Source organism: Tenrec ecaudatus, chromosome 9, assembly GCF_050624435.1.
Source record: "Tenrec ecaudatus isolate mTenEca1 chromosome 9, mTenEca1.hap1, whole genome shotgun sequence".
In the NCBI taxonomy this organism is placed as follows: domain Eukaryota; kingdom Metazoa; phylum Chordata; class Mammalia; order Afrosoricida; family Tenrecidae; genus Tenrec; species Tenrec ecaudatus.
Window position 1 is genome coordinate 135,727,862 of NC_134538.1, and position 25,181 is coordinate 135,753,042.

At 44.0% G+C, this 25,181-nt stretch overlaps 1 protein-coding gene across 3 annotated transcripts in view; it reads left to right on the forward strand.

Annotated features, from left to right (window-relative positions):
* Positions 1-21,525, forward strand: part of TES (testin LIM domain protein) — a 59,004-nt gene extending 37,479 nt beyond the window's left edge. For all 3 annotated transcript variants that reach the window (XM_075558581.1, XM_075558582.1, XM_075558580.1), the window contains exons 3-7: positions 10,967-11,219; positions 12,075-12,410; positions 13,310-13,525; positions 13,938-14,096; positions 20,243-21,525. In XM_075558581.1, coding sequence (XP_075414696.1) covers positions 10,967-11,219; positions 12,075-12,410; positions 13,310-13,525; positions 13,938-14,096; positions 20,243-20,431 — 1,153 coding nt within the window. In that variant the 3' untranslated portion in view covers positions 20,432-21,525. The remainder of the gene's footprint in view (positions 1-10,966; positions 11,220-12,074; positions 12,411-13,309; positions 13,526-13,937; positions 14,097-20,242) is intronic.
* Positions 21,526-25,181: the final 3,656 nt, after the last annotated feature.

The window sequence follows — 25,181 nt, forward strand, 5'->3', positions numbered from 1 at the left end:
TGCGCACCTCCTAGCCTGCCTAGTTGGCTTTGGGGGAACTTCACTGCCCTCTACTGGGTATAGTTAGTACTTGACAGTCCTTGGATAAAATCCCATTTTAATTCAGATATCCGTTGCCAGTAATTGCTGATGGAGTTATTTAAATCTCATTAGTAAGAGTTATCATCTTCTTTTTAAAATAAAGGTCAGTTTATCATAATTTTTTGTTTTATCTCATTTTCTATTGTAGATCCCTATTGTCTCTTATTTTCAGATAAGACTATATCAGGCAAGATCTTTGTGGTATGAAAATTGCTTTCTTTTAAGTTTTGGCACATAGACTAATTTATTCTCCTGGATATATCATCTGAGACTCGATTAAGGACATAAGAGATGAGGGCACTGGACATAGTCTCTAATCCAACAGTTTACAGTCTGTCCCGTGAATATATTTCTTAGAAGTTTTGTCTTTCTGACATGAACTCAGATGCATTTCTCTCTTGAGTTAACCTCTTGATAATTCTCTGACAACCCTGAAGGCCTGAGTCACACACAGACTTTGACCTCCAGTGTAGGCAGTTCTCAGTATAGTCTTTAAGATTGTCCAGGCTGGTTGTTTTGAGTACAACAAAGACCCAGTCCTAGTGCAGGGCACAGAGTGGCTGTGGTTATTATGGACATGGTGGCCCATAGTTCTGTGTTGTAGCTCTTCCTCTTTCTGCCCAGGACCTTGACTTGCTAGGGCCCTTAGGCTAGCAGAGGCACATGAGAAAAAGTGAACTGAGCTACACTCCACTTCTTTATCCCACAACTAGAGGATGGTCTTCAGAAAACAGACACCATTCCTTAATTCCCAAGCTTAAGAACCTTCACTGCTTTCCCACTGACCTTGATTCTTCAGGGGAAATCTTTGGTCTATTATGCTAAACCGAAACACCTGGCCTTGTGTTTCACATCCCTTCCAGGCACCTGCATTCTAATTGCTCGATGAATTATGCTCTCTTAAATGTTCTCTTGCATGTGTTCTGCCTATAAAGATCCTCCTCCTATGGGGTCTACACAGGCATGATTGGGGTTTACGAAAAACATCCAGAGATGACATGGCACCCCGGGCTGGTGCCCGTACAGGTGTGGGGATTAGCATCCCTGGGTCCGAAGAGGCAGAGATGGTTTCTTGAAACAGGAGGCAGCAGCCTGACAGTGATGGTCACCTAGCAGGGAGGAAAGCCAGGAAATAGCTGTTCATTGCTCACCCTCCCTCAGGGGGAGTGCTGTCCTCCGGGGTATAAAATGATCCTGTCGAGAAGCAGGAGGAAAGACCTCAAAAGCAACAGTGGAGTGTGTCTTTCGGACCCGAGATCCATGCTCAGTGAAACTCCTGGGCCCAGGAGACGGCTCTACCACGAGGAGAGCACCAGGAGCCAGAGTGGTGGACTTCCCGAGCCACGGAGCAAGTAAAGATGAGTGCTTCTGTGCAGGAGGCTGGCTTGCAGATTAGGGCGCCTCTAGGCACTGAGTACAGGGAGCTGGTGTGCTGACCCGTGGGGCTTGAGCTGAATGTCTTCCGGTTGAGACTGGCAGTGGAGTGGTTTGCCCTTTTGGGCGTTTATTAGCAGACCTGAAAGAACTCCGCAACCTGTTCTGATAACAACTCAGCCCTGAGCATTTCCCACTGGCATTACAGCTTACCTTCCCTAACCCTGTAACCGTGAACTTTGTCTGTGAATTCTCTGTAGCCATTGCAATGACTATTAGAACTGAGGGATGTAAAGTAGCACTAATGAAGACATCACACATATACTTCATAAATGTTTACTATCTATATACATGGGGTAAGTTAAGAGCCATATATTCCTACTAGGTTTTCGGTTCATACATGCTCAGGTTTACGCCAAACCAAATGCGTTTAAACATGTTTATGTCATCGGTAGATGGCTGCAGGCAACTTTTCTCAGTCAGACACCTGTCTGAGTCTGTTTGGGTAGAGCCTACAGGTCCAGTCAAAACCATGGCTTCTGCAGACAACTGCTGGAAGTTAAAATCAGACCAGAGCGGTCAGCTCAAACGGTCACAACTGTTGCTGTTTTCATTCCAAAAGAGTAATCTTGATAGACCTCCGTGAAGTACACAGAATGACCGTAGGGACTTACTGGAAACCATTTTAAGAAAAATGGAAGCTGTATTGATGATAAAAGGCAAGAAGAGGCCCTGAAGGAGTGTTTCCCTCGTGACAGTGCACCTGCTCATCCCATTAAGAGTCGCACAAGTTGTCTGCAGAGACATTCCTTGGAAACCTTTACCAGATCCAACTGCAAGTTCTGGGCTTGCCCTTCAGATTTCTTTTTCACCCACCAAATCCAAAGAACATTTGAAAAGATCACAAAATTGAGTCCCTTGAGGATGCCCAAGCTGACGTTTTGATGTGGTATAAATTGAAGAGCACAGATTTTTTTTTTTTTCAGTAAAAGGTTAGAGAGATGGGAAATACCACCTTCAGAATTTAGAGAGCAAGATGTATGTTGTGTTGAAAACAATAGTTTCACACTTTGATATGTTGGTTTGATTCAGATACCTATGGTTTTGGAGCAGTACTTTTTGACTTACCCTCCTATAAGTAGACATGTGCCTAGCAGACACACTGATTCAGTAGGCATTGGGCACCTTCACCCGTATTTGTCTTCTGGATTTGCTATCTGTATTCCAACAATTTTGAGAAGTTAAAAATGAATTCTGAGACTTGTGAAAGTTTAAGAGTAGAAATTAGAACTAAAAATTTTTCCTTTTATGGATCAAAAAAACCCCAAACTACAGGAAGTTAACCTGACCATTTGTGCCCACATTCCAAGGCCACAAAGACCTCTCTGTGGCAAAAGCAGTGCTTTAGAGGAGAGAGGCTGGTGCGGGTGCAGTTCAGTCACTCCGAGTTTGTGTAAACAGGTGGTTAAGGAAGGTTTTGGTACGCTTTGGGTTCAAATTCAAGCTTTGTCATCTATAAAGGAGGACTTTGGCAAGTTATTTAACTTTCCTAAAGCTTAGGTTTATAATATGCACAATGGGATTACGGCCACCGCTTTCAAAGATACTTGAAAAGTAGGTCTGATCAGTCTCCATAAAGTGCACCAACAGGTCACTTAGCTTCCCCTTCAGTTTCAGCTCTTAGATCCATAAGCTGAGTGGGTCAGGCTGCTGAGTCCACTCAGCCACTCTAGCTCGATCCTCCAATTTTCTGTCCCGTCAAATCCTGTGGTGAGGAACTCCTACTTACGGGCAGTTCCTACTACCTCCTAATGCGATGCGCATCTGCCCTCACTTGGAAACAGCTGAACCAACCCCTAGTCACAGTACATTCTTCCATCACAATCACCTTCCCTTACGGCAAATCACATTAAAACCTTGGAACCTTTTCTTACACCAAACCCACTGCCAGTGAGTCAGTTCTCGCCATGGGGTGGAGCAGCCCTGTAAGACGCAGTGCAGTGCTCCAGAGGGCTTCTGAGACCCCGTCTTTGTCTTTATGGGAGCCGCGCTCATCTCTTCCCACCACAGCGTGGCTGGTGAGTTTGAACCACCAGTCTCAGGAGCAGCTTGAGGCTTCCCGCATGGTAAGTACGGCTATATAAGAGCTGGAGGCACCTGTTCTGACAGCACTGACTGAAAGGCATACAGGAAGTATCTCGTTTGTAGCCAAGGCACTGCCGGAGCGACCTTGCTTGCTCGCTCCCTTCTTATCAGACCCATACAGGGAGAGGTAGTTTCCTGGCTTCTGAGCCCGGCTAGAAGAGAGGCATTAAACTCTTCCCTGCCTCTGCAGGAAGCTACCAGGAGTTTATCCCCAGCTGTTTCATGTGGGAGGTAATGTCTTCAGGACCACAAACCAATGATCATATAAATAATAGCATCTTTTGTAGTAAATCTGTAAAATACTCCAACAAAACAGTTGCCCGAAAAGTATTTTACCATAAGAGTATTAATGTGAATGTAACTCTTTATCTGTTCTAAGAATTTCTGGTTGATGTGGAGCTGGCTGAAAACTAAAAATTCCCCACCATAAATGGATTATTTCTTGTGTTGAATTCTACAACAGAGGCCCACTCGTAAGTCCATATATGTAAATCTCTGTTATAAAAGAGCAGCTTCCAGTCCTTTGAAATGATGGTTTGTAGCAGAGCCACAGCCAGGCCGTTAAATCACAGTGAGTGCTGGCTGGCAGTATGTCAGATCCGACACTTGCTACTACTTGCCTTGGAGAAGCCATTTTTACAAGTAGCGATTCAGGAAAACATTTCTGTTTGGGAGGAAGAAGGGTAGTTTTGTGAGCGTCTTTAACTTGAAATTGTAATTCTGTGTTGCTCTGTGGGAGTACTTTTGTTCCATTTTGTTCTCTTTCTTTTGAATTGAACTCCGTGACTGTGAAGTAAAACTTCCAGTGTTGATTTGTTGTGCAGATGGTGGGGTGGGTTTGAAAGCAGCCCTGGTGGCTGTCAGGTAAGCTGTGGACTGTTAACACGTTCAGGGATTCAAACCCACAACTGATTGCTGGGGAGAAAGTTGAGGCTGCCTGCGCCTTCTAAGATTTAAGAGGATGGAAACAGTTTATAGCAGTGTTCTCAACCTTCCTAGTGCCCCATACAGCTCCTCATGTTATGGTGACACCCCCCACCATAAAATTATTTCCGTTGCTACTTCATAACAGTAATTTTGCTACATTTATGAATCAGGTGACCCCTATGTAAGGGTTGTTCCACCCCCAAAGGAGTTGGGACCCACAGGTTGAGAACCGCTGTTTTATAGAATCTTGATGGGTAGACATCAACTTGATAGAAGTGGGTTTTTCTCTTTGGGGTGCGTTAGGACATTAAGCTGTTTGCAAATAGCCTTTTAGAAAAATCTCAAACTACTCAAGTCCCATGAAATAGATGCATAGTTCATTTATTTTGGGAAAGCTGCTTACTGTAGGAGACATCCTGGTGGGACAGTGGTTAAGCACTCAGTTGCGAACCAAAAGGTCAGTGGCTCTCACCCACCAGCCATTCCTCAGGAGAAAGATGTGCCAGTCTGCTTCCATAAAGATTCACACTCTTGGAAATCCTATGAGGCATTTCTACTTTGCCCTAAAGGTCACCATGAGCAGCAATGTTGTTTTTTGGTTCCTCCCTTTTAATTTACACACATTTTAATATAAAGTTCACAAAGCAAATTGGTTTCCCATTCAACTTATGCACGTTTTGTGTCATGATATTGTAAACTCCACTGTGCAACACCACCTTTGCCCTGTGCTTATATTTTTTCCTTTCCCCCTATTCCTTCCTGCCTTTTGCACTTGGTCCTTGGTCTAAAGCTAGTCTTTTCATTTAGTGTAGCAGATTAGCAATGGTCGTTTTTATACTGTAGGATTTACACATTAGAGCTTCCCAGACTGTCTTTATATAATAAAATAATTGTCTTTTTTTTTAAAAAAAAAAAGACCTAACCGATGGGATTCTGAAATTTCCCCCCTTCTGCCCTAGCATAACGTTAATTAACATCCCACGGAGAGTTTGAGGAAAACTGCTCTCTGAAACAGTTTAGGAAACAATAGTACATTTGGAAACGGATTTATATACTCTGGAAGCACTGTCAAATGAGCGTGGCTCATATCTGTTTTAAATCTACATTCCAAAATAAAACAACACTCTTGCCATCGAGTTGATGCCACCCCATGGCAACCTCACAGGACAGGATAGATCTGCTCCTGTGAGTTTCCAAGACTGTAAATGCTTATGGGAGTAGCCAGCCCTGTCCTCCTACATAATCAAAAATTTTCCATGAATCATCTAAGAAATTATTGCACAAATGTTACGAATACAGGCACATAGGTACTAGGTGGGGTCATTCATGTCCTGGTTTGGTTTAGTTTTAGACTGGAAAGGGAACAATTTGGGGGCATATTTTTAAGAAGATTGTGTTACTTTAGACTCAAATTTAAAATGCAAAACTATTGCATTCATTCTTAAGACACTTCCTGGGATACCAAAATAACAATATTCCTTATTTTCCCAAATCTTCATTGGGGAGTTCTGTTTAATAAACTCTCGGATAACTTCCCAATGATTTTATTTTAAAAGAGGTATTTCTAAAATTCTTCCACTTTAAGTATGGGGGTGTGTTAGTCTAGTTAGTAGAGGAATTCATGGACATTGACATATGCATGTAAGAAAGAGCTTTATATAAAAGAGCAATTGAATATTGAGAAAACATTCCAGTCCAGATCAAGTCCGTAAGTCTGATATCAGCCTATAAGTCCGATACTAGTCTGTAAATTCCTCTTCAGACTCAATGCAGCACATGTATTGACGCCGAGTGCAGGAAGATCAGAGGCCAGTGGGTGGGAATGTTTTGTGGATCTAGTGGTGGTGGAAGCATCTCAGTGCTGGCATGGGTCTCCATATGGATCCTCCAGCTCCAGGGCTCTTGTGCCATCAGGCTTGTCAGCAGGAATGTCTCAGAGGGAGAATGTGTGTCCCACCTCCAGGGAGGAAGACAGGAGTACCCAGAATCCATAGGAGAAGGCCATGCCCACACAGAGACCTCATTGACTGGCCTGATTGACAGATTATGTAACTGCCAGAGGGAGATTTAAATATAAAACACTATAACCTTTAAAAAAGATACAGAAAAACACAGTAATTGGTTAAAGGTCATCAACAGGTAGCTTCCAGATTTTCAAATGAGAGTCAGAAGATGTAGGACAAGGAATATTTTTGCTTGGATATCAGCTGACTCTCAGATGAAACCAGAGAATACCAAACCTGAAAGATATTTACCTGTGTTTTATTGACTGCACAAAGGCTTTGATTTTTGTGGATCATAATAAACTTGTATGAATAACATCATGAAGAATGGGAATTCCAAAGCAATTACTTGTGCGCATGCAGAACTTGTACACAGACCAAGGGATAGTTGTTTGAACAGCACTAAAGCTTACAGCATGGTTTAATGTCAGGAAAGAGTTATTACCGTGTCCGGTCTGCATGCTGAAAATAATCCGTGAAGCTGGATTATGTGAAAAGAACGCTGCATCAGGATTGGAGGACGACTCATCAGCAATGAGATGATCTGTGCCTATAGAGATTCAGGGCCTTAGAAATCATAGACTGTAATCAACTAGATAGCAGTTGAGTTTGGCTTTGGGGGTTATATATAGATGACACAACTTTTATTTTTTGCTGAAGTAAAGAGAACTTGAAGCACTTACAAGTGAAGATTAAAAACTAAAGCCTTCAGTATGGATTATCCCTTAACATTAAAAAAACATCCATCATCATGGTAAATGTGGAAAATATTGAAGGAGTCAAGCATCTCATGCTGCTTGGAGCTACCATTAACTGCCATGAAAGCGGCAGTCAGGAATCAGACAGTGCACTGCACTGGGGAAAATGCCGCCAAAGACGTCTTGAGAAGCCAGTATGGCACTGAGTTCTAAGGTGCACCCGGACCAAACCGCATTATGTTCAGTCCCCTTGATATGGACACAAAAAGTGGGCCATGAATAAAGACGACCAGAAAAGGAATCGATGCCTTTGGAGTTTGGTATTGGTGAAGAATATGTTCTCTACCATGGAATTGCAGAAGAACAAACAAATTAGTCTTGGAAGAAGTACAGTTAGAATGCTCCCTAAACTGGCAAGACTTCCTCTCCGGTACTTTGTGGACCTGTTACCAGGAGGTTCTAGACAAGGACGTCATGCTTTGCACAGCAGAGGTTTAGCAAAAAGGAGAAGCACCTCTAAAAGATAGAGTGCCACAGTGGCTTCCAGTGACGTCAACCACAGCAACAATTGTGAGCATGTGCAAGAATGGGCAGTGTTGCGTTCACTTGTACACCAGGAAACAACTTGTGGGATCCTAACAATGAGAACGGCAGTACATGGGAAATAGCACCAATTCCTAGAGCCGGTGCCTCTTAGCCCCTAGCCTTGAATCTCTAGGCTTCTTGTGCACAGTAGTTGATAGCTGTCCCTTTCTATCACAGTAATGGAACCTCAACACAGAGACCCTGGAGAAGATGTCCTTCCGGCTGCCCCAGGGTTGACAGCTCTAACCAAGAGAACCTTCCACCCGCCAGTCGAGTTCCTTTCTTACCGAATCAGTCACATTGGAGTGAGACTACAATGCGGTTCATAATATATTCATGACGTTTTAAAAACTGATGAAATCAGCCATGTTGTTGGTGTTACTGTGTGCTGCCGAGACAGGTCCGCCTCAGAGACCACCCACACACAACAGATACCTGTCCTGCGCCCGCCATCTCACAGTGGCTGTCAAGTTTGAGCCCGTGCCTGTAGCCACTGTGCGTAAAATCCACCTCCTCGGTGGCCATCTTCTCTGTCTCAGCCCTGCCACTTTACCAGGCATAATGTCCTTCTCCAGGGTTTCTCATTCCCGATGATCACAGGTCCAAAGTCCGTGAGATGAAGTCTCGCCATCCTCGCCTCCAAGGACATTCTGGCTGTACTTTTGCCAGGGCACATTTGTCTGTTGTTCTGGCAGGCCAGGGTCATTTCCGTATTCTTCGCCAGTCCCAGACTTTAAATGTATCCATTTTTCTTCAGTCTTTCTTATTCCTTTTCTGACTTAAGGAAACTGATAATATGACTAAGATATATGACTTTTAGCTTCGGTTGGCTGATTGTTTTAGCCTGATGTGACTTGCATAGTACGGGCAAGTTGGGAGGTGGAGCCATGGGTGTGGATAACTGGATTCGCCTCAGTATCCTGACAACAACCATGGCCCAGTCAGAGGACAAGAAGGATTCAGGGAGGCGGCCCTTGCATCACTGGTTGGCATGGTGACTTACTGTGTTTAGCACTTTCCCAGTTAGTGTGCATGTTTCATTTCACTTTCTGTATCTCTACTGCTTGTTTTTCCAATTCTGAAGTCTCATTACCCACCCTCTTCTGTACTCTCCTTGTGGTGCTGGTCCAGAATTGGATCGGAAACACTTCCAGAGGAAGTCAGTGAGCATGGCTATCACTGTAACATTGCTTATTCCTATGATGTCAACCCCATGTTAATTATTAGAGTACATGACATGGTTCTCAGGCATAGAAGGATCTTGAGCTAGATTTAAGAACCTACCTTTTCCTTTCCCTTTCAGGAAGGTGTAATTTTAAACTTGATCCAAAAACAATATGAGAGTTCTGTAAATCAATAATGTGTTGTCTTTGAAGCAGAGAACACTAATGAAGAACATGCCGGTGTAGGTTAGTGTGCGCCTTTCCACTAGATGGGAGTGTGGGATCACCAGCTAGAAGAAAGAACCTTTTCTCACTGAACTGGAGTGGACAAACTCTTCACCAGAGACTCGCCAAATAGATTTCTGGTCAAGGAGAGTAGATTGCCTGGGGATCAGGTTCTCCTATAGTCCCTTTTATGAAACTATAATGCCAGATTAATATTTTCAATTTGTGTGTCTGTTTTGCCTCAGAAAATTCAGAACACAAACAAAATGTTGGGGGCTTGTGTGAGAGTGAGTGTGTTATTTGGCAAAGAGATTTATTACTGAGGTTTCATTTTGTCTTTTTGTAAGAGGGAGACTTTATTCTCCCAGCTAGGTGGGAGGATCTTGGATCTGTTTTCATACTATGCAAACATGTGCCTGTTCTCAGCAAATCTGCTTCCTTACAAATATTTGATACTGTTCTTTCCCAAACTCTGAGATGTAACATGGCCTCTCGTTGTGGTTTTTGTGTGCTCTTGGCTAATTCCTATGGCATCTCAGGTGCTTTCCTGTGATGTGTGTCCGCATGTGTTTATCTTCTGGGAAATGCAGGTGCTTTCCTGTGATGTGTGTCCGCATGTGTTTATCTTCTGGGAAATGCAGGTTTGAGCCTGGAAGTTATTTTTCTGTTGAGCTAATCAGTTCCTCCATACGTAATATTCTTGACATCTCTCAGTTTTGTGTTTTGCCAATACTTTCTTTGTTGATATTTGCCGTTTACTCATTTTATGTATTCCAGTGAGTCCTGGTTTTCTTTCATTCTTTAAAAATTTCATATTTACATAAGGGTTGTTTCCTTCCTGTATAGTCTCATTTGGGGATGAGGGGGTGCCCTTGAGCAGTGAGACTGTGAGGACAGCAACTTTTACCTGCCTCTTGAATAACAGAGCAATGATAGGCGGTCAGTGAGTGTTTGAAAAGCAAAAGAATGGAAGGGGAGGGAAGAAAGAAGAAAGGAACAAACGAGGAAAGCTATAAATGTACACGTACCCTGTTTCCCCAAACTTAAGACATTGTCTCATATTAATTTTTGCTCCCAAAGATGCGCTAGGTCTTACATTCAGGGGGTCTTATTTTTCCATGAAGAATACGGTACACATTTATTGTTTTATTAATAGAGACCTCGCACTCCCTGTCTGCTGCGGTCAGCAGTGAGCTGCACCGCTACGGTCCAGAGTTACGGTAGCTTTGGGGAGGCCTTATTTTCGGGGGGTGCCTTATATCTCAGCAAAAGGCAAAACTAAGTAGGTCTTATTTTCGGGGATGTCTTGCTTTCAGGGAAACAGGGTAGATTTTTAGTGTGTGAGAAACTTTATCCTTCTCTCTCTCACTTAAAACAATCAATCAAGCAAACAAACTTGGGTAATGACCATGCAGTGTTAGCCTTTAATAAACACAATGTGAAATACACAATGTGTCATAGTGTTTGCTTATGTTTTGTGGGAGAGAGAGTGGGGGTGTCAAGTAATCCCTTCAGACACTTGCCCTCTCATACATACTTTTAAATCACAGCCTAACTTTCCAAAACTCATAAAAAGTCATGTACGTTTTTGCCTTCCTCCTTAAGCCTCTGAATAGTTATTCAATATCCCAGAAAGACTTGCTTATGCACACCATTATTCAGAACAGGTGTAAAAAGTATTCCATTCACTATAAAAATATGAACAGACTTAATTATCATTGATTTGGTACAGTTAATCATTACCTACCTATCTTTAAAATTCTAGAAAAATATGTCGCAACTGCAAGTGTGGCCAAGAAGAACACGATGTCCTCCTGAGCAATGAAGAGGACCGGAAAGTGGGGAGACTTTTTGAAGACACCAAGTACACCACCTTGATCGCCAAGCTCAAGTCGGATGGGATTCCTATGTACAAACGCAACGTTATGATCCTGACCAATCCCGTTGCTGCCAAGAAGAATGTCTCCATCAACACAGTCACCTACGAGTGGGCGCCTCCTGTCCAGAACCAAGCGCTGGTAAGTAAACCGAGGAGGTCTGCTTTTTAAAGGTAGGACAGTTCTGTTAATGACCTAACCGACTCACCCCCCCCCCCCACCGAGGTTGTTTATTTTGGGGGTTTCTATTGTTGACTCGACTTCTCTGACAGCCTTTTGAGAGTAAGCATACACAACTATGGCATCTTCTGGACAATCTGCCTCTTTAAGGGCTTCGATTGGCATTCTCAATAGTAGTGGAAAACTAATGTTGTGCAGAAATCTAGCAAATTTTCATGGTCACTTTTGAGAAAATTTATCTCAGTAAGATGGTAAAGCATGTCTAAAGAATATAATTTCCATCATTATCGAATATGGAAAAATCAAGTTTAGCGCTGTGTTTGTTGTACCCTGTAGGACGTAAAGACAGTCCCTCCCACAGCTTTAACAACGGAGTCGGGCCTCTTGAGACCCCGTAGGCAGCTAATGAAACCACTAAAGTGGATCTCGTGATGTCAAATCAATTAGTGTATGTTTTTATGATGCTGAAAATGTGACTGAGTTTCAAAGCCCTTCTAAACAGTCCTGCCTAGGAAAACATGTCTTGTCTTGCAATTACATATTTGCACATTTAGGGAAAATACACAAGTGTAACCCACATGGTTTTTTAAATCTATCAAAAAAAAACTTTCATTTTCTATGATGCTTGTTTTGACCTGTGTCGTGTTTGAATGTGCTGACATTTCAAGATGTTTATATTATGAGGAGTAATTGTCACCAACAGAACAAAATCAAACCCGCCTTCGTTATAAGTAACATGGTACTGATGTGTGTTTTAAAAAACAATCAAACAAACCCTTGTGCTGTCTGCTGTCCAATGGGTCTACCGTGGTCCAGGCCCGGCAGTACATGCAGATGCTGCCTAAGGAGAAGCAGCCCGTGGCCGGCTCCGAAGGGGCACAGTACCGGAAGAAGCAGCTGGCAAAGCAGCTACCTGCTCATGATCAGGACCCTTCCAAGTGCCACGAGTTGACTCCCAAAGAGGTGAAGGAGATGGAGCAGTTTGTGAAGAAATACAAGAACGAGGCTCTCGGGGTGGGAGATGTCAAACTTCCCCAAGAGATGGACGCCCAAGGCCCCGACCGGTCCTCTGCCCCTGGCGGCGACAGAAGCACCACCACGTCGGTGGGGGCCACGGAGGACAAGTCTGCGGAACACAAGCAAGCGCAGTATGTAAGTGAGGGGCACGCACGTCACTGCCCCGCATGTGTGTTGTGCCGGCGCTGTCCTTTTCTAGGGGGAGGGGTACATTGTTTCCAAAAGGGAATTAAGATAAATTGAATAACAATCCAGTTTAATCTCCTTTTGAGAGAGTTATCACATATAGACCTGTGTCTGAGGCCAAGGTTTCTGGTGATCGATTGCCAAGGGTAATTGAAAGCTTTATGTATACAAAGTAATTAACAGTTGACATCCTACCAGAATACAACATTCTGTTGTAGAATGTTTGCTAAGCATAGTTTTAGTGTTTTTCTCTCGTCTTATAAATTATAAGAATAATATATGCTCAAATGCATTGTTTTGTCTGGGTGACTTATACTTAAAATTCAGCCTTAAATTAACATGATGATATAGTCCATATATTTTTTTCTCCAAGCTTCTATTAAAGAGACATAGAATTTAAGTGTCTCCTGTGACTTGGAGACAGAAGACAGTGGTGACACACGTGAACACAAGGAAAACACCACGCTTACTCATGTATTTCTCATGTGTTCAGTTGGCACATCAGGCAGTCAATGAGGTTCTGTCCTGTACAGTCAGGACTTATGATCTCTAAGGTAGGGGTCTGGGATATAACACACAGACTCCAGCGAGGCTTGCAGTCCATCCTTTCCAGAAGGGCCTAATTGAGGAAACATCTGAGTTCTTGCACCTAGCTAAGCTGTAGCCGCCTGGAGATGGCCAAGAGATTGTTTTACAGACAGATACACAGTGGTCTGTCTTCATGGATTAACTGCCCATGGCAGTAGGAATGAATTCTCCTTCGAGATGCTTCTCTGGCTTCCTGATACAGCCGACAGTTCAAAACGCCGCTTGTCTGCGGACCTGACTTTGGATGTTTTCCCTTTCAGTCGTGCTACTGCTGCAAGCTGAGTATGCAGAAGGGCGACCCGGCCGTCTATGCGGAGCGGGCCGGCTATGATAAACTGTGGCACCCTGCTTGCTTTGTGTGCAGCACCTGCGGCGAGCTCCTGGTCGACATGATCTACTTCTGGAAGAACGGGAAGCTGTACTGTGGCAGGCACTACTGTGACAGTGAGAAGCCCCGATGTGCTGGCTGTGATGAGGTGTGTTCTCTGAGGCTGCCCACATGCAGTCTCCTCTCTCTGCCACCACAGGGGCCCCTTGCAGTTGACAGCAGGCCACCCTTAGAAGGCAAAAGGAATTGGCCAAAGCATCAGTTGCTTTCTTTACTACATCCAAAGAAGTTTCATGAAAGGAACTTTTAATTCCATTCATTCTGATAATCAGTGTTAATTATTGGACTGAACAGAGATGGTCCACAACCACAGAAGATAGGTTTGCACTAAGCTAAATGATTACGCAAGTTTCAACTGCAGGTTATCATTTTTAGGTTTCAGATCCCAGTGTGTTGATAGGCGTATGGGTTTAAATCCCATACCGCCTAAAGAACTTTGCTTTGTCATCTAGACCCTGAAAAGAAATCAGTAATTTATCTTATCTTTATTCTCTTCCTAGCTCATATTCAACAATGAATATACGCAGGCCGAGAACCAGAATTGGCATCTGAAACACTTTTGCTGCTTTGACTGTGACAACGTCCTAGCTGGGGAGATATACGTGATGGTCAATGACAAGCCCGTGTGCAAGCCCTGCTATGTGAAGAATCATGCCGTGGTGAGAAACCGTCACCCCCTTCAGCCGCATGACCCAAGCTTATGTCTCTCTCTAAACTTCTTACAGGGGGAACCGATCACAAGGATCTACCTATAAACCCCTGCCAGGGGGACGGACAACAGAAAAGTGGGTGAAGGGAGACATTGGTCAGTGTAAGACATGAACAACTAATAATTTATAAATTATCAAGGGTTTGTGAGGTAGGGGGAGAAAATGAAGAGCTGATACCAAGGGCCAAAGTAGAAAGAAAGTGTTTTGAAAATGATGATAGCAACAAATGTACAAATGGGCCTGACACCACGAATAGATGTATGCATTGTGATAAGAACTGTATGAGCCCCCAATAAAATGTTTAAAAAACAAACTTCTTACAAGTGGGAGACTGAAAACACCACTCTCAAGTAGAGGGCATGTGATTCCTACCAAGAAAACAAACCTTTTCACTGCCCTCAGGCCTGTGACTCATCTAGACCCGCTAGGACAGAGGCAGAGGCGAACTGCTTCTTACGGTTTCTGAGGCTGTGAATCTTTGCGGGACGGGGAAGCCTCGCCTTTCTCTTTATGACTGGCTGGTGGTACGAACTTCAGGCCTTTGGCACACTACTCCACTGAAGCACCCCGATTCATGCCAGGAGGGGGTTAAAAGTCCAGGCAGTTCAACTGCAGTCCATGCATTGGCTCTGGAAGCTTTCTATCCATGTAGGTGATACTGTGGGTTATTCATGTTGTTTGATAATAAAATCCCCCCTAAAAGAAAGTCCTTCCTGGGGGTAGGGGGGTGGCCCCAGTCTTTATTCCCGGGTTCCCTGGCCACCATGTGGCCTGCATCTTCCCTTCCATTTGTGCTTGCTCCACCTGCTCTTTGAAATCTCAAAAATTGAGACACACCTAAAAAATCTATACCCAATTGAAATTTTAACCACAGGGTCCTCAGATTTTACAGGAAAATTCTATTATCAGTTACATTTTTAAATGCAATTTTAGTATTGGGGACATATTAATCCATAATAGTGATCATGCAAACAAAATATCTCCTTTGTTTTTCAGGGAGGACTGGGTGGACATGATGTGTGGATTAAGCACCTGTTATCGCTCTCATTAGAAGTAATATGGCTTTAGAAACCATGAAAGGCCTATACTTTAGGCCCAAAGTGGCTATTTAAACAAAGCTTAACTCTACTGCTTACACTCATTTTCCTACATTTTGAGATTGTTTTCTTGTAAGAAGTCTTGAGGTAAATGGTTCCAGCCCACCCATTTTCCACCCTCCATCTCGCCCTAGTTCCTAGACATCACAGTAAGGGACTGAAGGTTAGTCGCTGTGAGAAAATGGCATGGAGGCCACATCTGACCTCTGCTTAGACAAGGAAAGAGGAGGAGAATCCATTTCCACACAGACCCAAGGCTGATTGCCATATGGCCACAGTCAGACGGGCCTCCACCCTCCATCCTTCTTTACCCTGTGCTGACACCAACTGGTCTACCTACTTGGCTTAGGCATACACAGAGCTCAGGTAATACAATGATGGGGTCTCTTAGAGAGGTTAACAAGTTACTTACTACAAGTCAGGATCAGTAAACACTAAGGATACAGTCCTTTGTCCATAATAACACCTTTCCTCAGCCCAGTCTAGTATTTCTCCAGTCTTCAGTTCTCAACCACATGGTCCCTTAGCCTTTCCCTCCCAAGACACTGCATTTTTATGCAGATATAATAATCTGTTGTAATGGACACACAGAAATGACAGATAATTCTCATGATTATGGGGGCTTCTTAGGGAAGTTAGCAGGTTATAAAATGTTAAGGATACAGTTATTTGTCTACAGTGCCTCTTTTCAGCTAAGCTCGCAGGCATGTCTCTGTCCCCTGGCTTCCGCCTCCATCGCCCAGGACGCCCTCCAGTCTCTGCCTGGCAGTCTCACGGAGGCTTCTCGGCCCTTTCTCGGGGTCTCCGTGCCATGGCCTCTGGCTTTGCTGCTGCCACACCATCATCTCAGGGCGGGTAGGGGGGGGGGGGATCTCGTATGTACTCTGCTGATGTCTCTTTTTTCTTGATGGGCCTGGGATTCCCAGACCTGCTTCTGAATTGGCTCAGCCTTGTACTTGGCAGAATTTCCACCCTGACTCAATCCCAAATTAGGGCCTTCTATACCTTATGTGTCTGCTTCCACTCACTGCCTGGGAGTTAAGAACCTGAGTGGGAGCACTGTAAGTCAGTTCCCCTCACCACAGCTGGCCAAGGAACTGCCTTCCAGACTTCTCGGCATAGTAGACTGAGTGCTGCAGTTTGTTGAAACATTTTCATTGACATGACATCGATTCCCAGAGCACTGTCTTCTCCTAATGCTGTAGTGCATCTTTGACTTCTTCTTTTGAAGCTAGCAGCCCTCGATCCTAGGTTATCTCTTAAAATGGTTGAATGATCCACCGATTATTTTGGTACAGTGACTCTCTTCCCCCCACCCCACCCCCTACCCACACATTCAATCTTTTGGTTTTGGAACTTGAGGCTTGAATATTTTCCTTGGTTCTTTCATCTTGAGACGAGCTGAGCATGGTCTCTTCAGCTTTCTAACCCCTTGCACGTTGCGTGGAATTGCTTGGCTTGGTGTTCTCACCCTGCCTTTGGGAAAGGGTAGTTCTGTACTTTGACTTCATCGCTTGTGCCATTTGTTCTCGCTGTCCCCATCCAGGAGCAAGTTTCACAGTGCCTCTGACATCCACTTGGCTCAATGACCCCTTGCTTTCTCCGTGCCTGCTGTTCTGCGTGCCATCACACGCCTCTAGTTTCCCGTCGTCATCGGTCAGTGTGTCAAATCTGTTATTGAGATAGATGGTCTCTAAATTCAGGTCAGACCTATTTTTGTTCCATAAACTTAAAGAACATTGAAAAAGAAGCATGATTTGAAAGTCCTCCAGGATGCCACAATTGTCATTGTGACATCATATGAATGGAATAGTGCTAAATACGCTGGGTAAGAGTTGGAGAGGTGGAAACGCTGTTACTACGATTTAAGTGAAGGACATACAGAAAAACTTAAGAGCTTCGCATTTTGATATTATTGTTTAACACCTCCTTCTATGATCTTATTAACAACACTTTGACCTACGCCCAAGTGATTACATATAACATATAGAGCACACACTTAGTGATCTAGGGAATATAAATAATGATCTCCTGTAATATTCCAAAACAAAAAACGGAACTCATTGTCAAGTCAGCGTCGACTCAGCGCCCCTGTAGGATACGGTAGAACTTCCCTTCTAGATTTCCCAGGCTGCACCCTTCACGAGAACAGAAGCCCAACCTTCTCCAGCAACTGCTGCTGATGGGGCCATCACGTGGGTTCCGACCCAGCACACAACAGAGGAAACACTACCCCGCCGTGTGCCAGCCTCATATTTGTCCTATGTCAGATCCCATCAGTGTAGCCTGTGTCACTGCCATCTCGAGGGCCTGCCTCTCCATTGCTGCCCCTCGACTTTACCGTGCATGATGTCCTTCTCCAGGGACTGATCTCTCCTGACAACATGGCCAGGGGTAAGGGGTAAGGGGAAGTCTTGCCATCCTTGCCTCTGAGGAGCACCCTGGCCTTACTTCTTCCAACACAGATCAGTTTGTCCTTTCAGTAGTCTTCCTTATACAGTGTCCAACTTTCACATACATGTGAAGCAGTAGAGACTACCATAGCTTTGATCAGGTGGTCCTTAGTTCTCAAAGTAACATCCTTGCCCTTCAGTACTCCAGAGAGCTGTTGGGCAGCTGATTTACCCAGTCAACATGTCTTTGGATCTCCCGACTGCTCCGTCCATGAGCACTGAGTGTGGGCCCAAGCAATGCAAAAATCTCGACAACTCCACCCTTTGCCCCATTTATCTTGATGGTGTCTGTAGGTCCACTAGTAAGGATTTCTGTTTGCTTAGAATTGACTTGTTATCTGTACTGGAGGCTACAATCCTTGATCTTCATCAGCAAGGGCTTCAAGTCCTGTCCATCACAGGTTGTTACTAAACCTCTTTCCAATCCTAATACTCCGCTCCTCATATACTTCAGCTTTGAAGATTTGTTCAGCATACAGAGTGAACAGCATGGTAAGAGGGTACCACCCTGATGCTTTTCAAATCATGCAGTTGTGCCTTGTGCACAAGTGCCTCTTGATCCATGTACAAGTTCTGCACGACGCAATGAAGCGTTCTGGAATTCCCTTTCTTCTCAAGGTTATGTATACAGTTTGTTGTGATTCAGAGTCAAACGTCTTGGCATAGTCGATAAAAGACATGTAACCATCTTTCTGGTATTCTCTGCTCTCAGCCAGGATCCATCTGACATCAGCAATATATCTCTTCTGAATCTGGAGTAAATCTGGCAGCTCCTCGTACTGCTGCAACCTTGTTGGAAGCAAATTCAACTTCTTGTGATGTCAGCGATACTGCTCTGTAATTTGAGCATGCTGTTGGGATGGGAACATTTCTTTAGAACGGGTACTTTGGTTCTCTTCCTGTCGGCTGACCAAGTTCCTGTCTTCCAAATTTCTTGACATAGACCAGTTTCCAGAGCTCCATCAGCTTGGTAAAACTTTTCCATTGGTACTCCATCAATTCCTGGAAGCTTAGATTTGGCTAATCCTTTCAATGAGGCTTCAACTTCTTCCTTCAGCCCCACCACTGGATCTTGCTCATCTGCTACCTCCTGAAATGGTGGACTCTCGACTGGTTCTTTTGGGCACAGTGACTCTAGTCTTTGCATCGTCCAGTGGTTTTCCCCACACACAGTCCTTGACCATCGAAACTGGAGGCTTGAGTTTTGTCTTCAGTTCTTCCCTTTTGGCTTTTTAGCCCTAGGTCTTTGCGCATCTCACTATAACATTGGATTTTGTTCTTCTGGAGCTGCCCTTTGAGACTTCGTATTGAGCTTCTTGGACGGCAGCATTTCTTCCACGTGCTTTAGTTCCTCTCAAATTAAGCGCACGTTTCAGAGTTTCTTTTGACGTCCACTTTGAGCTGTTGGTTTTGAACTTTTGACCTTGCAGTCAGCAGCCCAACACGTCGTCACCGTACCAGCAAGGCTCCTTAGGTTGCTTTATTGCGTTCCTTCATAACAGAAGTCAATTAACTGCAAGTTACACTTTTAGTACAAACTAATTATTCTCAAACACTTTCAGTATTTTTAATTGAATACTTAATTACTGTGACCATAATTCACTTTTCATCATCTAGAAATTAGTACTGTTAATAATCTATGTTTCATAGGTAAGCCTGGTAGAATTACTACTTCAACGCTTTAATAAATGAGAGAAAATTATCTTACATACTTTATAATATGTACAATATAGTATCCTGAAACCAAACACACTACTGGGAAACGTGTTCTACCTTGAACGCCATGCAGCTATCCCTCACAAGCATCAATTCAGAAGGGCCTTGAGGAGCCCTGGTAGCACAGTGGTTTAGTGCTCGGTTGCCAGTGAGAAGAGAAGGCCAGCAGTGTGAGCCACCAGCTGCTCTGGCGGTATAGGATCACAGCCTTGGAAACCCTGGGCCGCAGTTTAACTGTGCCTCACAGGCCACTGTGTCAGACCCCACTTCCTGGCGGTGAGCACCGTACTCAGTGCCTATGAGCTTAGCAGCCTGCCATCGAGTCATCCCGGCTCTGGCAACACAGGTGGAGGAGAAAAGAGCGTGCCACCCTCCCTGTCACAGCTAAGGTTGCAGCCACTGTGTGCGTGCCTTCCAACCTCGGGCTTTCAGTTTTAGGATTATATCAGGCCTATTCTGTTGTAGTGCAGTGTTTTCATTGATTAACCATCAGAAGTATATCGCCTGATCACTTTCCTGCTCATCGGTGCTAGTCTGGACGCTGGGCTGGAACTTGTCCGCCTTGGGAACCCTGCTGGTATCTGAAATAGCTGCGGCATGGCTTCCAGCAACACGGGAGCCACCACAGGAGGAGGGCGGCCGGCTCGGTGTATGGAGCCCATTGCCTACGGTGACGACTCGTAAGGATAGGAGGGCTCGCTCTTATTTGGGGAGGTTGTCATTCTAGCTTCCGCCTTCATCTGAAGAAATGTGTTCCTTTTGTTCTGACCTGGAAGTGTTACATCGCAGTTTGACCCCTCCCCCTCATCATTTTCATTTTCCTTAACAGGCGTGCCAAGGATGCCACAATGCCATTGACCCCGAGGTGCAGCGGGTGACCTACAACAACTTCAGCTGGCACGCCTCCACGGAGTGCTTCCTGTGCTCCTGCTGCAGCAAGTGCCTCATCGGGCAGAAGTTCATGCCCGTGGAAGGGATGGTGTTCTGTTCCGTGGAGTGTAAGAAGATGATGTCCTAAGAGAGCACCGTGCCGTCTCAGCCATAGTTAACCCTTGCCGCCTGCTCTTCTGTCTACTAGAAAATGCAATTTGAGAAAATAAAAGGAAAAGGGTGTGGGAAAGAAACCCTAAAAGAAATCAGATTTTGTTCAGTGTCCTTTGCAGTTTTTCTCTTATCAATTTTTTTGTCTAAAATTTTGAAACCTTTTAAATGCTCTAAGCATTTGATTAAAAACAAAGGCAGAGAGTTTTATTTTTTCTTTAGCTTTCCAGTTGTAAGCTATTTGGATAGAATGTCGATTTTCAATGACCTAATCTCCGTCCCCCACGTGCCAAAGGCAGTCCACAGGAAGTACCTAAGCGCTTGTGCAATGGGTGGGAAGGCGAGCCTGCCATGTTGTGTGTGCCGTTTTCCTTCATATGTAAAATGAAACGGAACTTGAACTTGCCCTCACACCGGAGCTCCACCTTCAGTGCCTCGTCGTCTTCACTGAGCTCCCTGTCAGCACAGTGAATTTGAATTCCTGTCGATGGTGGAAATGGAAACAGTGGAGTTGGCAGAGCGCAGCTCATTTTAATGCCTGTGCAGTCCCGAGTCACCTGTTTGGGCCGCGGTATCATTTCTTCATTGCCTTTCTCTGATAATATTGTTTTGCCCTGCCTCTCAGTATTCCTTTTCCAAGCTGGCAACCTCCATCTGTAGCCTTGACTCTTCTATTGCCACATGAGACGCAACCAAAGCCCCCTTTTCACTCTCCAGATGAACTGGGTTTGGGCATAAAAGCCAGGCCACACATGGACGCTGTTTGCAATCCAAAGAGCATGTGCACTTTTGTACTTGGATTTCGTCTCCTTCCTGCCACAATTCCAGTTGTGTATCCTGCATGTTTTGTATTCTCGTAGATACTGCCCTCGCCTATGCTTCTAAGCCTATTCGTGTGTATATTGAAGACCAATTAAAGTCAAATCTTCACCTGCATACTTCTATACCAAAGCACTTCTAACTCCTGTTCCCACCTCCCTGTATACTTCCTTACAATGCTATGCACTATGAAATTCAAATGGAATGAATGTTACTTATGCCGTTCATAATAAAAAGTCATTTTCACTCCAATATTCTCTTTTATTAATATTTTTCATAGAACAGAGCTCCTTCTGCTCTTAATCATATGTTCCAGCAGGGGGCGGTGCTGCCAAGGATAATACCAATCCTAGCCAAAAAAAAAAAAGCAGCCTGCTGCTGGTGGAACTGAGCAGAACCGAATCTTTAGAACGGAGAAGGGACAAGTTCATGAAACTAAAATAAAGATCTTAGCTCAGTTTGCTTTTAAACCATACACTAATTACACACACAGTCATTTAATTGAAGTTGGAGAAAGCTTTAATTTTTCTTCAATTCTAACACGTTTTACTCTTATACTTGAATTGCAACTAAACTACAAAAAAAATTGTAGCAAAGAAAGCAAACTCAGAATGGTAGGGTGGTTCTTCTTAATAGACTATGGGGTTTTTTGTTTTTTCCCTTAGTCTAAAGTATTTCTGTCATAATGAGAATAGCAGTTTTCTTTGACACATGTCCAGAATGACTTTTTTAGCTCACTTTGGCTAACGTGCATCTCCTTCAGTTCTGTCCGCGCACACATCCAGACACACATATCCTTACTCCTTTGTCTGTTTTCCAGTCACAAGGTATCTTAGGGAACTTAAGCTAGTGTTGCCTCGTCTAAGGAAGTTGGCTGTGGTGGAATGTAAGTTTAACTGCTAATATCCCAAAGGGAGTTTAGGTGGCACAGTGATTAAGGACTCAAAGAGGAAAGATTAGTCATTCTTCTTCAAAGGTTGGTCTAAGGAACCGGTCGAACAGTTCTGCTCTGACCCATTGGGACTCTGAATCAGTGTCTACTCAACAGCAAGCCAGTGTGATCCCCTCCAAACTACCACTGTCCATAAAGGAATCACGAGGAACTTGCCCATCGTTACCCTTACCCCAACATACTTTTCACAAAGTGGATTAACCTTTTCTCCCCACACGACTTCCTCTCATCTTGAAGACTTGTTTTCCTTCTACCCTGCATCTCCTTTCCCCACCTCCCAGGATTCCCCGTAAGAAGATACGGCATTTTATAAAACTCACAACCTCTAGAACCAGTTCCAAAGGGGAATAAAACAGAACGACACCGTTCCCCCCCTCCCCCCAATCTCACCAAACCCCTTTTTAGCCTCCACTTTTCCAAGACCAAAGTAAATTGGGTTGGGGGAGGTAGCAGTTAATGTGCTTGGGTGCTAGCTGAAAGGTTGGGGGTTCAACTCCACCTAGAAACACCCAGGAACAAAGATCTGGCAATCTACGTCCAAAAGACCAACCATTGAAAACTCTGGGAAGCTCAGTCCCACTCTCGACATACTTGGGGCAACCATGAACCTGAAAAGGCTCAATAGCCGCTTGTTAGCAAGTCAACCAATTAGACCAATCTCATTCTTTCAGGACACTAATCATACAAGTCAGGCCATTTCCTAGAACGAACTGCCTTGCCTAAGTTACAGAACCACTAGGTTTGGTTACATGGATGTACTTGTGGATTTAATAAGAGAATTTCTACATTACAGAATTTCTCAAGATCTGCCATTTTTTGTTAGTCGTGGATTTAAAAAATCTTACCTTTCAAAAATGTCCTATAATTGTTTAATGAGAGTAGATGCTTCCCAGAATCTGTAAGATTCATTTTTCTACCATGTAGTGTATGCTCACTCTTCTCCCATTTCATATATACATCATTGTTCTTAATTCTAAATATGGTCTGTTTGTTATAGAGGCCTTTATGGATTGAAGTGTGTGTGTGTGTTCTCCCCCATATGGGTGGTCGTTATAGTCCCATCTGGGAATAAGATGTTCTTTATGATTAATGAGGTCATATTAGCATTGGGTGTGTCTCAAACCAGGTGCTATTGAGATTTAAAAGGAGCAGGCCAGGTGCAGAAGCAATGATGAACACGGAAAGCAGTTGCCACGTGATGATTGTAAGGGAATCCAGGACCAGACGCTGAAAGAGACAACAATCTTTTCCCAGAGCTGACACACGGCCTTCCCCCAGAGCTGGTGCCATGAACTTGGAATTGGAGCCCTCAGACTGTGAAAAAATAAATCCCTGTTCTCTAAAGCCCCCCATTTGTAGCGTTTCTGTTACAGCAGCACCGGGCTGAAGCCAAATCCTACTCTTACAATGGGAGGATAAAGGGAAGCATTAGGCTTGGTTTCCCCCAGAAGTAGATAATGAACAATCTTTCATTCTAGTCATTTCATATGGATCAAGGAATAGACAACTGACTATCAAAATTCCATTGAAGTTTTTATCTTTGAAAACAGCTTGTGGTTTTTTTGTACCCAGAACATGCCTGGAAAGGCCCACATTGGGAGGCCGAGAGGACTAGTAAACAGACCTGTTGATAAGACATTGCCAGGGTACCTGTTGCTGCCCTAGTCGATTCCCGTTCATAAAGATTCCCTGTATGCTTCAAGTGCAGTCATGTTCTGTAGGATGTTCAGTGGCTGGTTTCTCAGTAAATGACCAGGACTTTATTCAAAGGAGCTACAGGATGGACTTGGACCTCTAACCTTTTGGTTAGCAGCTGCGCACATTAATCGCACGACCTAGGAACTCCTCCTTAAAGACACCACAGTGAACAACTGAGCGACCTCTTTCTTTCTACAGAAGCCACCACCTTGGACAGTACAAGGTGTAACAATGACTCGGTTTCCCCTCATCTGTCAGCAAAGGAATTTGAAAGTTGGTGGGGGACTGGATAAAGAGAAGGAAGGTATTTCCACAGACCCAAAAGGTATCAAAGGTCATTAAGAGGCTACATTTTCTCCCTATTAGAAAAATCAGCACACACCGAGATGATTAATAATGAACTCAGTCACAGATTCTCCACATGGTCTGTTCTCTAAGCAAGTAGAATTTCGCACAGGACCCTTGGATACACATAAATTAGAGAAACAAGAGGGTTTGCGTTACCCAATCCCACTGAGAAACCTAACTGACATTCTTGAGAATTGTTGACCTTGTATATGTTGTATGTGTTGTTTGGGATTTTAATTTAATTTTTATTTTATTTTCAATGAGGATTGAAAATTTCCCATGACGATTGTTCTTTTCTTTGATCAACTCTAGTTTAGATGTCTGTGACTCTGAGTTCTTCAAGCACAGATTTCCCGTCTGCTTTTGAAATACTTCAGACAAATTTCACCAAAGGCAAGCGACTCATTATTGACTCATTCTTAAAGCATTCTCCACATGTAGTGTTTAAGTTCATCCAACTTCACCATGGTTACTAAAAAAGACACCACCACCCAAGATCAGTATTAAGTCTTTGTCTCAAGATGCCCTGGCATATCTGTACTTGTCTGCTGGGTATTAATTCCTAGGAAAACATAGGACTTCCCCAGCACCACCACCAAGAAAACACTTCATCCCAATTTCTCATCATATGCTCCCTGCCCTTTTTCCTGACCTCTCCTGATTAAATGATTGGTGGCAAACTTGATTGTACTGAGTATTCACGTAAGGCAGCGGGTTTTCAACCTGTGGGTTACGACCGACCCCATTGGGGGTGGAATGACCCTTTCACAGGGTTCACCCAATTCATAACAGCAAAATTACAGTTATGAAGTAGCAACGAAAATGTTATGGTTGGGGGGACACCACAACATGAGCTGTATTAAAGAGTCATGGCATTAGGGAGGTTGAGAACCATAAGGTGCAGAGGTCT